Source organism: Stegostoma tigrinum, chromosome 20 (assembly GCF_030684315.1).
Source record: "Stegostoma tigrinum isolate sSteTig4 chromosome 20, sSteTig4.hap1, whole genome shotgun sequence".
NCBI classification, from domain to species: domain Eukaryota; kingdom Metazoa; phylum Chordata; class Chondrichthyes; order Orectolobiformes; family Stegostomatidae; genus Stegostoma; species Stegostoma tigrinum.
Genome location: NC_081373.1, coordinates 16,405,073 through 16,418,969, shown reverse-complemented (window position 1 = coordinate 16,418,969; position 13,897 = coordinate 16,405,073). Strand labels below are relative to the sequence as shown.

Genomic DNA, 13,897 nt, shown 5'->3' with positions numbered 1-13,897 from the left:
TACCTGGGGCCAAAGTTTGGGGCATCTCTTCTGGACTGGAGAGGAACTTGGTGTGAGAAATAAATGATTTGGTTGTCAACGTCCATGTAGGCACCAATGAAAATGTTAGGACCAGGGAAGAGATTATGAGTAGCTTGGTGCTGAATTAAAATAATGACCTCAGGATTGCTTCCTACACCACATGCAAATTGGCAAAGGGTAAATCAGGTTGGAGAGGTAAAAATGTGGTAAACATTGGTATGGGAAAAATTGCTTCCAATTCATGGGACACTGGCACTAGTACTGGGAGAAGAGAGACCTGTTCTGTTATGACAGGCTTTATTTGAACCATGCTGTGACCTGTGGGATAATTGTATAACTAATGTTATAAAAAGGCTTTAAACTAATTCATGTGGGGAGAGGGTACAATAAAGGAATTTTTTAAATAAATTAAAATAAAAAGAAACAAAAGAGCAGTGGTGCAAGGTAGTGAACGCACAAGCAATAATCATAGTGTGACATGAAGAGTAGAAAATAAACTTGGAAGAATGCAGGAGAAATTAGATCTAGTGTAAGTAATAATGGCAGAAAGTCAATGCTTAACGCTTTTTATCTAAATGCATCCAGCTTTTGTCACAGGATGGATGAATTGACAGTGGAAGTAGAAATAAATGAATATGATTTGACAGCTATTACAGAGACATGGTTGCATGGCAAACAGGGAAAGTATTTGACAAAGTAATGGGTCATAAGACAAACAAATAGCCAAGACCTGATGGCCTGCATCCAAGGATTTTAAAGGAAATGGCTGCAGGGATATGGGAAACATTGGTGGAAATATTCCAGACTCAATGAATTCCGGGAGGTTTTTAGCAGATTGGAAACATGACAACCCTGTTCAAGAATAGAGGGAGACAACAACAGTTAATTATATACTAGTTAGACTAACATCTATCATTGGGAAAATGATAGCATGTGTTATTAAGGAAGAAACAAAAGGACATGCAGAAAAAAACTTAATGCAGTCAAACAGAGTCAACATGGTTTTGTGAAAGAGAAATTATGTTTAACAAATTTGCCAGAGTTTATTGAGGCTCTAACTTCTACCAAGATATAACAAGCAGAGTTGATAGAATCAGTAGATGTTGTATGTGGGGATTTCCAGAAGGCATTCAATGACGTGCCCCGTTGAAAGTTATTGCACAAGATAGCAGCTTATGGTATTGAGGGGCAATGTATTAGCATGAATTGAGGATTAGTGAATACACAAAAGACAGAGTTGGAATTAATTGGTCTTCTTCAGGTTATAAAGATATAACTAATGGAGGATCACTGAAGGATCTGACCTAGGGTCTCAATTATTTACTATTTTAATGACAAGGAGAGGTCAAAGTGCAATATAGTCAAATTTGTTGCCAAAAAATTGGTGGCAGGACAAAAGGAGTCTGCAATGGAATATTTTTAGATTGAATAAGTGGGCGAAAACTTGACAGATGGAGTTTAATGTAGTAGTGACAGGTCATGCACTTTGGCAGGATGAATCAAAGGGCAAACTATAAATTCCATTGGGAGACACTTCAATAATATGCAGCACAGAGATCCTTCTGCATGAAACACAAAGGGATATCATGCAGATAAAGCACATAATTAAGAAGCTAAATGGAATCCAAATTTTGGCATTTATTGCTTGGGGATTGTTTTAAGAATTGGTAACTCTTGCCACAACCACACAGAGAATGATGAGACCGTACCTGGAGTACTGTTTAAAAAAGGATGCATTGACAACCACTACACAGCACATTCTGGTGCGTGCCAGACAAATGCAAGTTCTTTCAATGTACAATAAATTTTTCTACTGTATAATTGTAGCTTCTTCCACCCGTCCTTGGAATTGGAATAAAATACGAGGACTAGAAGTGCAATGAGAATTAAAAGAGCTTTCTTATGGAGCCCAATCTCAGTGGTTCTTTGTCCACCTGCTGGCTGCTTATTTACTGGCTCCATGCTTATGGCACAGAGACCTAACTGATACAGGGATCACAAACCCAACCCTTTCCAAATACAAAAATTTTCAAAACTTTTGAGGATGAAGACAGACGAAAATTAGGTTATTAGGTTAAATTTTTGGTTTATTTACACAAATCTAGACAGCAGAATGTACGTGAAACAATTTACTTATGGTGACATCCAGTAACATGGGAGGTGTCACCCTCCACCCTTTTACTTGCACATTTACACAAACACATTCTAATATTTCATTCTACTCCCAGAACAGGATCTCAAATTCCACTGACATTCCATCTGCATGGCTGCTGAGCTCACTAAGGCAATTCATTTGTGTGAACAACATCCAGTGGAAAGTGAGAATCTGTTATGTTGAGCAGAGTGAGGAACATGCAGACGTTGAGACATGCAGTGAATTCCTAGACAACATGAACAGAATTAACTACACTCAGGACAGGCCAATTTGATGGCAGCAATTCTTCTGTGCTTATATTAATTGGAGAGAAACACAAGCCAGCACTGGGATCCCTTGCTGAGAGTTGCAGTTACCTTTACCCTCAACCTTTGGTATATAGAAGCAAGTGGCAATCCTTCTGCCCAGAAAGGACAGGAAAGGACACACCTGATGCTTCCTGTACTTCAGTGAAATATTGGACGATTAAATGTAGACATTCACTAATTATGTGGTTTAGATACTAGGTGTCAGGGGAGTGGTAGGACTAGATTTGATCCTTTAAATTGCAGCTTCAGACAGAGAACCACCTATTCTTGGTGGTCATTTCTGAGGCTCTGTTAAGGAATTCAGCCATCAGCATAATTGGTGTCCATCTATCACAGGTGGAGGGAAGGGCAGAAACACTTGAGTGTGTTCAGTGATTTATTTTGGAGGGTTGGTGACTTCAGTTTTCAGGCCACTTCCATTCTGATCCTCTCGCTCAACTTTCTTGGTTGACACAATGGTTTCTTCAATGATCTCCTCGTAAGCTTCTGCTTTTGGCTTGGAGGATCTTGCTGACATTTTGGGTCCCTCTTCCTTCAGCTCTTTCTTGGAGGTGACAATGGTGGAGGTAGTTGTGGAGGAGAATCGTGGTTGGGTTGGAACCATTAGTGCTGGGTTTGTGTTGGTAGGTGGCAGGTTGATAATACTGGTGCTCAGCCTGGTTTCTTCACCTTCCAGCAACTTCCTGTTAGACAAAAAGGAAACAGCCAATCACATTAAACAAAGAGAATTCACTGAGCTTCCATTCTGTGCTGCTCTGTAGCAGAGACTCAACTGTGGTAATTACTGATAACAAGGGAATATTATGAGGAACATTCTGAGGAAGGGTCACTGGACCCAAAATGTTAACTCTTTTTTTTCCTTCACAGATGCTGCTGGAACAGCTGAACTCTTCCAGCAACTTTGTTTTTGTTCCTGATTTACAGCAACAGCAGTTCTTTTGGTTTTTATTTAACATAATGAGCTTTTGGCTTTGGATTCTTTTCTAGCAATTAGTACTCAGTGTTTCTCCTTTCATTTTATAATGTAACTTCCCTTTGATTTGAAAAGATTTCCAATGTTATTGATCCTTTCCAGATTTAAACCTAACTACCATTCAACAGTAACCTTTGCTTAAATGAGTTCAGATGACTATGAAAGTGACTAATGAACCGCACAATCCAGAAGCAGAAAAGAGAAGAGGAAACAGGAGAATTGGGAATTCAATTAGATAATCAGAACTTGTTTACAGAATTATAATAATTAATCTGTTCACTCCACAGAAGCACTGGTACAACTAAGTATCCACGGTGCTCATCATTTCAGCAAGACTACTGAAGTTTCAGCCTGTTTGTTCATTTACACCTTCTCCCTGAAATATCTCCAGACCAAGCAGCAACTCATGCTACTTCACAGAACAAAAATTCTGGTTAAAATTATTCTGGCACAAAACCAAGATGTCTAAAAGGTATGATCTCAAGGGCAATAAATGCCGAACTTGCCAGTGACACCCACATCTGAAGAATAAATTAAAACTGTCCACATCATACCATGAGTTTTTGTTTGTGCCCACAACAAGCAAGGTGACCATAGGCTGCACCATCCTGTTCAGTCTGGGTACTGGGCAAGGACTGTGTTGAGATGAATGCCAATTGTGCTTAGCTCACTCCTCAGAAAGGGATTGGTCATTCCAAGTGACTCACTTCAAACGTCCTACACCTCTCTTGGCCCGGTGCAGTAATTGCAAAGAGTCTATGAGATTTACAGCTCAGGTTATTAATTCAGGAACTGTCAAACTCTTACCGGTAAGCAGCAATCTCAATGTCCAAAGCCATTTTCACATTCAGAAGATCCTGATATTCCCTCAGATGTCGAGCCATCTCAGTCTTGGTGTTCCTTAGCTCATCCTCCAAGTGCCCAATCGTGTCCTGAAAGTATAGCATAGAAATAAGTGGGTTTTAAAAATCAGCACTCATTAAATGTCTTTCCTCCCTAAAAAATAACTTTTCCTCAACCATGACTCAAACAAACCCATCTAAGCACTCTGGTCATTTTAGATGAGACTTCAGAGTGACTGTTGGCTCTAGTCCTTGCCTAACTTAAGCAAAGGCACTCATCAACAGCCAACTATCTGACTGACTGCCTCTTCAAATAATATGTGGAAACCAACAGGAATGATCCATCTGGCCTGCTGCTGAGATCAAGGATCAATGCAGGGTCTCAGTCACAGCAGCAATGGGTTTAATCCAGTTCAACATGTAAATGTGCCTTAACTTTCATAAGGTCAATGACTGAAACATTCCTCTCAAGACCTCAGTGAACAAGAATTATTTTAAAGTTTGTGTTTGATGGAAAGCTACAAGGTATTATAAACACAGGAGAATATTGTAGAACTTTAAAAGAACATATAGACAAGTTGGTAGAGTGTGTGGACAAGTGCCAGATGAAATTCAATGCAGAGAAATGTAAAATGATTCATTTTGTAAGAAGAACATGGGGGACACAGCATAAAGGCACAACTCTAAAAGGGTGTGCAGCAGAGGAACGTGGGTGAATTAGTATTAAATCACTGATTGCAGCAGGACAGGTTGAAAGAGCAGTTAATAACAGTATCTATCACAAGCTTTATTAACAGGGACATGGAGTACAGCAGCACGGAGATTATGCTGAATTTGTATAAGACAAATTTGACCTCAGCTAGATTATTGCATCTGGTTCTGAATACCACACTTTAGAAAGGATGTGAAGAAAAAAATGAAGACATGTAGGATGGATTCCAGGAATGAAAAACTTCAATTATGCAAATAGATAGATTGGAGAAGCTGAGTCTGTATTTTTGGAATAGAGAAAGTTAAGAGGAAAATTGGTAGAGGTATTCAAAATCATAAGTAACCAGGATATATTTAACTAGAGAGAAACTGTTCCCACAATAAATCAACAGCAGTGGGTGCAAATTAAAAGCAATTCATGAATGGAACAAGAAATGACAAGGGGAAAGATGATTTCGTGCAGCAAGTGATTAAGATCTGCAATGTTCTTCCTGGGGGTGTGTTCAAGGCATGTTCATTTAAGGCATTCAGAAGAGAATGAGATAGTTATCTAAAAGAAAAATTTGCAGGAATATGAAGGGTGGATGGGAATGGCCCTAAGTGAGATGATTAGCCGAACTGCTAGGATAATATACCAAAGGGCCTCCTTCTGTGCTGTACAAGTTGTTGTTTTGAAGACTCTGGTTCCAGGAAGTCCAGCTACACAAAAGCACAAATAAAATGTGCGTGAAACTTATCATTTGTAAATCATGCCACCCCCGCCACTCCTCCAAGCGGAAGACTTTATTCATTCATTCAGGGAATGAAATTCAATGCGTTTATTGCCAGTCCCAAATTGCCTCGGAGAAGGTGCTGAGCTGCCTTCTTGAACTCACGGCAGTCCAATTGGTGTGGATACAATCCTGTTCGGAAGAGTATTCAAGGATTCTGATCCAGAGACAGTGAAGGAACAGCAATATATTTCCAAGTCAGGATGGTGGCAACTCAAAACTGCAGGTTCAGCTCCTGCTCATGACTGAAGTCTATCCACTTGTTACTGAAAGCTGTCTATAAAGAAGGAAGTGGCCAAAAGAGAAAATCAACTGTATAAATTTGATGTATTCAAAGAAAAATGCATAATTTTTTAAAAAATGTTTCATTATTATAAAGACACTGAAAGACTTCCCATCTGAATTCTAGGAATGTAGAATAAGCTTTACTCTATCTAACCTGTCCAAGGAATATTTGGTAAAGAACTCGTGTGTTTGTGTGTGTGTACGTATGTGTGTGTATGTATCAATTTTTATGTATGTGCATTGTGTGTGTACGGAGGGGGGCGGCGGGCGGGCGGGCGCTGTCTGTCGCTGGCCATGGTGCTGAACGACGCCGCCGCCCCCTGTACCTGGTATCCGGCCACCTCGGCGCTGTGCTGCTCCTCCATCTCCCGGAGCTGGCGCTCCAGGCTTTGGTTGGTGCCCCTCACCGCCTCCACCTCGATGGTGCGGGACTGGAGCTGGCGGCGGTACTCGCTCAGCTCCTCCCTGTTGGCCCGCAGCGCCTCGTTGTTCTTGGCCGCCGCCTCGCTCATGTCGGCGAACTTGCTGCGGTACCAGTCCTCGGCCGACTGCGTGTTGCGGGCCGCCAGGCTCTCGTACTCGGCGCGGATGTCCCGCAGGGCGGCAGTCAGGTCAGGCTTGGCCGTATCGAGCTCCACCTCGGCCTGCACCTGGGCGGCGTGCAGCAGACCGCGCAGCTCCTCCAGCTCCTGGTCGTGCAGCTTCCGCACGAAGTCCAGCTCGTCCAGCAGCGCCTGCAACTTCTTCTCCAGCTCCAGGCGGGCCAGCGTCGCCCCGTCCACGTCCTTGCGGTAAGCCCGAGCCGTCGCCTCGGCTTCCTCTCGGCCACGCTGCTCCTCCTCCAGCCGCTGGCGGAGCTGCTGCAGCTCTTGCTCCAGGCTGTCCCGGTCCAGCAGCGCCTGGCAGCGGCCCGAGCTCAGCTCGTCCACCTGGCTCCGCAGCTCCCTCATCTCCTGCTCGTAGAGCTCGGCCAGGCGGCTGGGCTCGGCTTGGCGCTGCCGGAGCACGGTCAGCTCGGCCTCCAGAGCCCGGTTCTGCTGCTCCAGGCCGCGCACCTTGTCGATGTAGACGGCGAAACGGTCATTGAGGCCCTGCAGCTGCTCCTTCTCGTTGGTGCGGGTGATGCGGAACTCGTTGCCCAGGCCCGAGCTCTGCAGCAGCTCCAGGTCAGCGGAGCGCCTGTACACGCCCGGGGCCAGGTTACCCCGGGGTACGGACTGCGACCTGAACCCGCTGCGGGTCGAGGTGACCGAGTAGCGGGTGGTGGTGGCCCGGGGGGCCTCCCCGTACAGGCGGCGGTAGGAGGAGGGATAGAGCTCCGGTGTCAAACTCATGGCGGCGGCGGCAATAAGGCGGGGCATCCCGAGCCGCTGCTTTTATACCCGCCCGGGACGAGAGACGAACCTCCGCCAGACCGGGGAGACAGGGCGGCTCCCAGCTACCCCGGCCACCCGCATCTAGCCCCGCCCGACCCCGGATCACTGTTTCTCCACCTCACCCAAACGCCTCTCCCAACACCTGCAGCCCCGGCAGACCGTTTCCAGCGTCCGGGAGTCGGGCTCCACGACCTGCCGTGGCTTGGAACCCCCCCTCCCAATCCCGGACACATGGATCCGACCGGTCCTCGAGGCCCCCTCCATTAAAATTAATATTAACAGACCTTATTTACATAAATTAACGCCTCTGCCCCCGTCCCCTGGGGGGCGTTGAAGGAACCGCGCCCTCCGTCCCTCTGGGTCTTCTCGAGCCTCAGTGACTAGCACTGGACAGCGCCCAGTCTGACTGCGTCCGGGGCCACAACTAGTTGCCCACTTTCAGGAAGCACTCAGGAGAAGCCTCGACCTATCAGGAATTCAACTTAGAGTAGAGCCGGTGAGGTTAGAGCAGGATCAGGAGGACACTGCATTGGATTTATTTCAGCACTGAACAGTGACCGCGCTGTTCTCAAACACACCCGAGAGCGGTCTAGTGTTATCAGCAGAGGTTATAGACGAGATCGAAACACTCTGAGTTACATCGGATTTTAGACAAGTCTATGGCAGTGTCGTGTTTCAAGTGGACAATAAAAAGAAATCGGGACATTTCCAGCATTGTCTGCATGTATTTATGATGACTGGCATCCCCCAGAATGTTTTCGTACTGGGGCCACTTCATTGTTTCAGCAACTGGACAGCGGTAGATGACAGCCGATTGCGCACGTCTACAACTCGGGTTAATTTTTAGATTGCGTACAGGATTCTGAACAATCTATGTCTCGTCAGAATACGTACACAAAATATAGCCTTAAAGGTCTTTCAACATTGTTCAACACGTGTGTGATATTAGGGTTCATGTACAAGATTTGGACATGAATGTAGAACAATAGAAGTGTAGGTAGGGCGGGGTAGTGAACAGGGAAGAAAAACATTCACTAATATGAAATGTTCGGCTAGGATATATGTACGTGCTTCACTAGAATTTAAAGTCAGGACCAGGAAATATTTCTAATTTATTACTGTTATATTGGAAATGATTTTATATTTTGTTATATTGGAGGCAGTGTGATGGTCTATGCAACAGTGTGAAATAACAGAAATTAAATCTTGGTTAATATTATACTGAAAGAGAATGAATTGTCATCTTTGTAACTTCCTTCAGATTCACAAAGTATCTCTGAGACCCAATTTCCTGAAACTCCAGTTTCTTGACCATTCCTCACCTCCTATGCCTGTCTATTGGTAGCCATCCCAAGGTCCTAAACCTGATAACACCTCTCCCCACCTTTCCCTGCCTCCCAACTCTTTCAACCTCTTTACATTTCTTCACCTCTCAATCTCAAACCCATTTCTCTACCTCTCCCCATCTCTCTATCTCTTGCCACCTCTTCAATCCTCTACCTTTTCCTGCCTCTCCATGCTTTCTCATCTCCCAACCTCTCCCTGCCTCTCCTTGCTATTCCACCATTCTCCACCTCTCTACTCCAACTTGCCTTTCTATCTCTCCCTCACCTGTCTGATTTTCTCTCCACCTCTCTACCACATTCCCTTACTCTGCCTCACTGCCCTCCCTGCCTCTCTACCTCCTGTCCCCTCTCTCTCCATCTGTCAACCTCTCCCTCCCTGTCCCTTTACTTTGCCCCGTTCCTCAACCTCTCCCACCTCTCTAACTTACTCTCTAATTCTCTACCTCTCAAAGTTCCTCTTCATCTCTTCACTTATCAGCCTCTGCCACCCTCTTTAAGATGCTGCTTAAATTTTACTCCTAGGAGGTCAGTTTTTGTAATGTCTATTTCTTCTACATTGTATTTTTTTTCTCTTTCTGGCACTGCTCCTTGAAAGCCTTAGGGATATTTTACTACATTAAATAGAATAAAAGAAATGCAATTTGTTGTTGTAAAGTTCTTCTTGAACCTTGTGTTTACAATGTATTTACTGGAACCAACGCTCTAGTGATTAATTATACAATTCATTCCAATCTTTCTGACACCTGATGCCTAAGATCCCAGGGAGCAGACTCTTCCAATCCCAATTTCTGTTGTCTCCTGATAATCAATCTGCTTTTCTTGTGTCTCAAAAAAGAAAATATACAATCAACAGAACAAAACCACAAGACAGATTTTGTTAAAATGAGAGAAGGTAGGCATGGAGAAATTATAGCCTGATCAGCTAAAGAGTAACAAATCGGCTATTTTTGTTTACAGGGAATGAGACTAAGATTTTAATCTCTTGGAAATATAATTTAAATTTTCAGGGGGAAAGATGAAAAATCACTTCACTTAGTGCAATAATCATTCATGTTGGGTTATGAAAAAGCACTGGAATGGTAAGGTGAGTAAACACACAACTCAGAAAGGGCAAGAAACACAGTCCAATGGGAACAGACAATCAGAATGAGTTCGGGCTGATTAGGGAGAAAATATGAGGTCATGTTCTGAAGCTACCGTGCAGCATAGAAACACAATGATTATGACATAGAAGGAGGCTAGTTTACTCATTATGCCTGTGCCAATTTTCTGCAAGAGTAATTCCCATACATTTTGACCACAGCTGGGGAAAATTTTCCTCTTTAGATAATTACCTAATTAACTTCTCAATGACTCCTTGGAATCTATCTCCACTTCACTTTCAGGCAGTGCATTCCAGAATCCAGCCGCTCACTGCCAAATGCACTGTCCTCGTGTCAAATTGCTTTTTATTTTGCCAATCATCTTAAATTTGTGAGCTCTGCTTCTGAATCCTTCTGTCAACGGGTTGAGTTTCTCCCTTTCTACTTTGTTCAGACCTTTCATGATTTTGAACAATCTTCTTCTTTGTCTCCAAGGAGAAAATTTATCCAATCTATCACCTTTTTGGCATCCTCTCACTTACTTTCTATAGTGTGGTGCCCAGAACTGAACACAATACTCCCGTTGAGACTGAACTAACGTTTTATGTAAATTTAACATAACGTATTTGCTTTTACACTCCATTCCTCAGATAATAAAGCCCAGGATTCTGGTTTCTTTGTAAACTGCTTTGCTCAGCCTCCCCAGCCACTGTAATGATTTGTGCACGTCAGCTCCCTTTCCAGTTATATCCTTTATTTAATTTTTCTCTCCTCATTCTTCCTGCCAACACCAATCTCATCATACTTCTCTATATTTAATTTTATCTGCTACTTGTTCACCCATTTCACCAAATTGTCTACGTCTTTTGAAATTGAATGCTATATTCTTAATAGTTCAGAATACATTCGAGTCTTGTATCATCTGCAAACTTCAAACCTTACCCTGTACGTCCAGATGGAAATCACTAAGAAAACCACAGGTTTTAGGAATGATTCCTGGTTAATCCCGGTGTGAACCGTCCTCCAGCCCGAAAACTAGCCACTTACCGCTACTCGGGTTTCTTGACATTTACCTAATTTTGTATCTACAGTGCTACTGTCGTTTTTTGTAATGAGTTCTAACTGTGCCTAAATTGTGATGTGGCGCTTTCTGTAAGTGGAAGCTTGGAAAGCGAGTTCAATGATATGGTTGATTGTCTGTTGTGTCTGGGAAACATCTGTCGATGCCAAACTTGAATTATTCACTAAGGAACAGACACTGCGGCACTTTCCCGTTATTTACCTTATGGGTACATTTACGTAACCATTGTTGACATATTTTGTCCAGTCTTTACTTGCTAGACCTGGAACTTATCACCCTCTGAATCAGATGTAAAGACTCCCTTGATTTAAGGGCTCAATCCCGCTGTTTAATCGAACTTTGCCCGTACAATATATATCCGGAAGTGTTATCGCACGCAACGGAATGGCTACACCACCAAATCACTGTGACTTTACATATTGTTTTTAACCATTAACCACGGCCTGTAAATCAGATTGAATCTTTCAGCATTTCCTATTGATGAATATTAGGCGACCGTGTGTGAGTAACTGATTCTTTCCGTCTCGTTATCTTCATTGCGTTTTCAACTCCCATCGGGATCACAAGCAGCGAATAGCTAAATTTAGCTCCATTAGCCAACGTGGCAGTTCCACCCGCTCCATTCGACTTCCATGTCTTTTTTTAAGGAGGTGGGTTCTAGGGTTTGAAGGGGCGACCGACAACACATGCCTGGTAACTAATCAGGATTTGAAGAGTCTAACTGAGATAAAGGAGGCTGACCGAAATCGACTGCACCGGAGAATGTCACAATCAGTGACTGTTCCCCTCGCATTAGATTTGGAATCCAGAAACAGAGAAAATACAGGTCTTGTCCGCTTGACTCTTTCCCTCTCGGAATATCTTGGCATCTTTTTACCTCTCTCCCTATCCCTCCCCTCCCGCCCATCCTTCAGTCACGGTCTCTCACTCACTGCTCCGTTTGTCTCTCTCTCTTTCATTGATTTTCGAAATGTCTTCTTAAAGGGGAATCAAATTTAATAATTCAGTTCATTTCAGCTATATTTGATCCAATATCAATCGTCTTAATGCGGTGATTAAAGTACGAACAATTTGCAATGTCCACCAGAGGGTACCCGAGATGCAAACAACCTACGACCACCCAGTTAAGTGCAGACCAGTTTGCCTGTCATCAGTGCTGCGAAAATTTTAGAAAAAAAAAGCAACATTTATTTTAAAGCAACACAGAAAATCAGGCCGTTGGTTCTCTGAGAGCTAAACTAGAACTATCCACTATAATCCCACTTGACTCTCTATGTTACATCGCCTCAAATGCATATTGGATACTCCATGTACTTTTAGGAAGCTTACATTTTATTTTGTGAAATGTCCCTTTTAGAACAAAATGTGACTGGGGAATATTTTGAAAGTGTATGAATTGATTTCCTAATTATGCCACCGTTACAGAATCACATGATTGTTAGTGCGCGGAAGGAGGCCGTTCGACCCATATGCTTGCAACGGCTCTTCAAATGAGCAACGTTATCTCGTGCCAATATCCTGCATTTTCCTCATCCCCTGCACACAATTTCCATCCAAATTATCACACAACGCTCTCTTGAATGACTCAGTTGCAGCTGCCTTCAACTGCCAGGCAGTTCATTCCATACCCTAGCTAATCGCTGGGTGGTACTATTTATCTCACATCACCCTTCTTTTGCACGTCACTTTTAAATCTATGTCCTCTCAATCTGGTTTCTTTTCTGAACTGGAACACTTTCTCCCTACCTATTTTATACAGCCCACTCATGACTTTGAAAACCTGTCAAATCTCCTTTCAGGCTTTTTTTTCCCTCCAAAAAGAACGGTCCCAACTTCTTCAAACTATCGTTGTGACTGAAGTTTCTCATCTCAGGAAGCAATTTTGCAAATCACATCTGCACGCTTTCCAATGCATTCACACGTTTCTTATAATGTGCCACCCACATCTACACACAATACTCCAGGTGAAGTCTTATTAAAGTTCAAACTCATCTCTTTGTACTCTCTGCCCAAATGAATAAAGCTGAGGACACTACATACTTCAGTAACTGTTCTGTCCAACTACCCTACTACCTTAATGATTTGTGCACATAGACACTCTGGTCCCTCTGTTCCTGCACTTCCTTTAGAACTGTATCTCCTATTTTATTTTGCTTTACAATGTTCTTCCTACCACAACACATCATCTCACACTTCTCTGCATTGAACCTCATCTGCTACCTGTTCACCACTCCAGCAACTTCACAATGTCCTTCTGGAGTTCTACGTTGTCTTCCTCCCAGTTTACATTTTTTTCCAAGTTTCATGTTATCTACAAACTTTGAAATTATACCCTGCACACCAAGATCTAAATCATAAATATACATTAGGAACAGCAAGCACACCAATACCATCTTAGGGAACTCCACTATAAACCATCCTCCAGCCCCAAAAAAATCCATTGACCATTACTGTTTGTTTCCTATCACTTCAGCCAATTTTATGTCCAATCAGCTACTGTCCCTTTTATACCATGACCTATAATATATTCACAAGCCTGGTGTGTGGCACTGAATTAAATGCTGTCTGGAAATCCATGTACCACATCAATTACCCTCATTGAATCTTTGTGTTACTTTTTCAAAGTAAACTCCAGTTACTTAGTCAAACACAATTTCCTTTTTAGAAATCAATACTGACTCTTTGTAATTCACCTACCCTTTTCCGAATGACTACTAATTCTATCCCAAATAATTGTTTTTAGAAGCTTCCGTACCACCAAAGCTAAACTAGCTTATCTATAATTGCTGGGATTATCCTTACAACCTTTCTTGAACAAGGCTGTAGTTTTGCTATCGTCCAGGCTTCTGGCACCTCCCCAACTCCAAGGAGGACTGGGAGGTGAGGTCAGTGTGCCAGCAATTTCTACCCTCACTTGATTCAGAATGATCAGATGCATGTGTCTTGT

The 13,897-nt window shown here is 43.1% G+C and overlaps 1 protein-coding gene across 1 annotated transcript; it reads right to left on the bottom strand.

The window, feature by feature from the left end:
- Positions 1 to 2,087: 2,087 nt before the first annotated feature.
- Positions 2,088 to 7,473, bottom strand: LOC125461722 (alpha-internexin-like). The gene is made up of 3 exons (XM_048550801.2): positions 6,392 to 7,473; positions 4,265 to 4,389; positions 2,088 to 3,167 (listed from the first exon to the last, which is right to left on the bottom strand). The coding sequence occupies exons 1-3, from the start codon at positions 7,424 to 7,426 to the stop codon at positions 2,861 to 2,863; spliced, it is 1,467 nt and encodes a 488-aa protein (XP_048406758.1). The 5' UTR covers positions 7,427 to 7,473; the 3' UTR covers positions 2,088 to 2,860.
- Between the last annotated feature and the right edge of the window lie 6,424 nt (positions 7,474 to 13,897).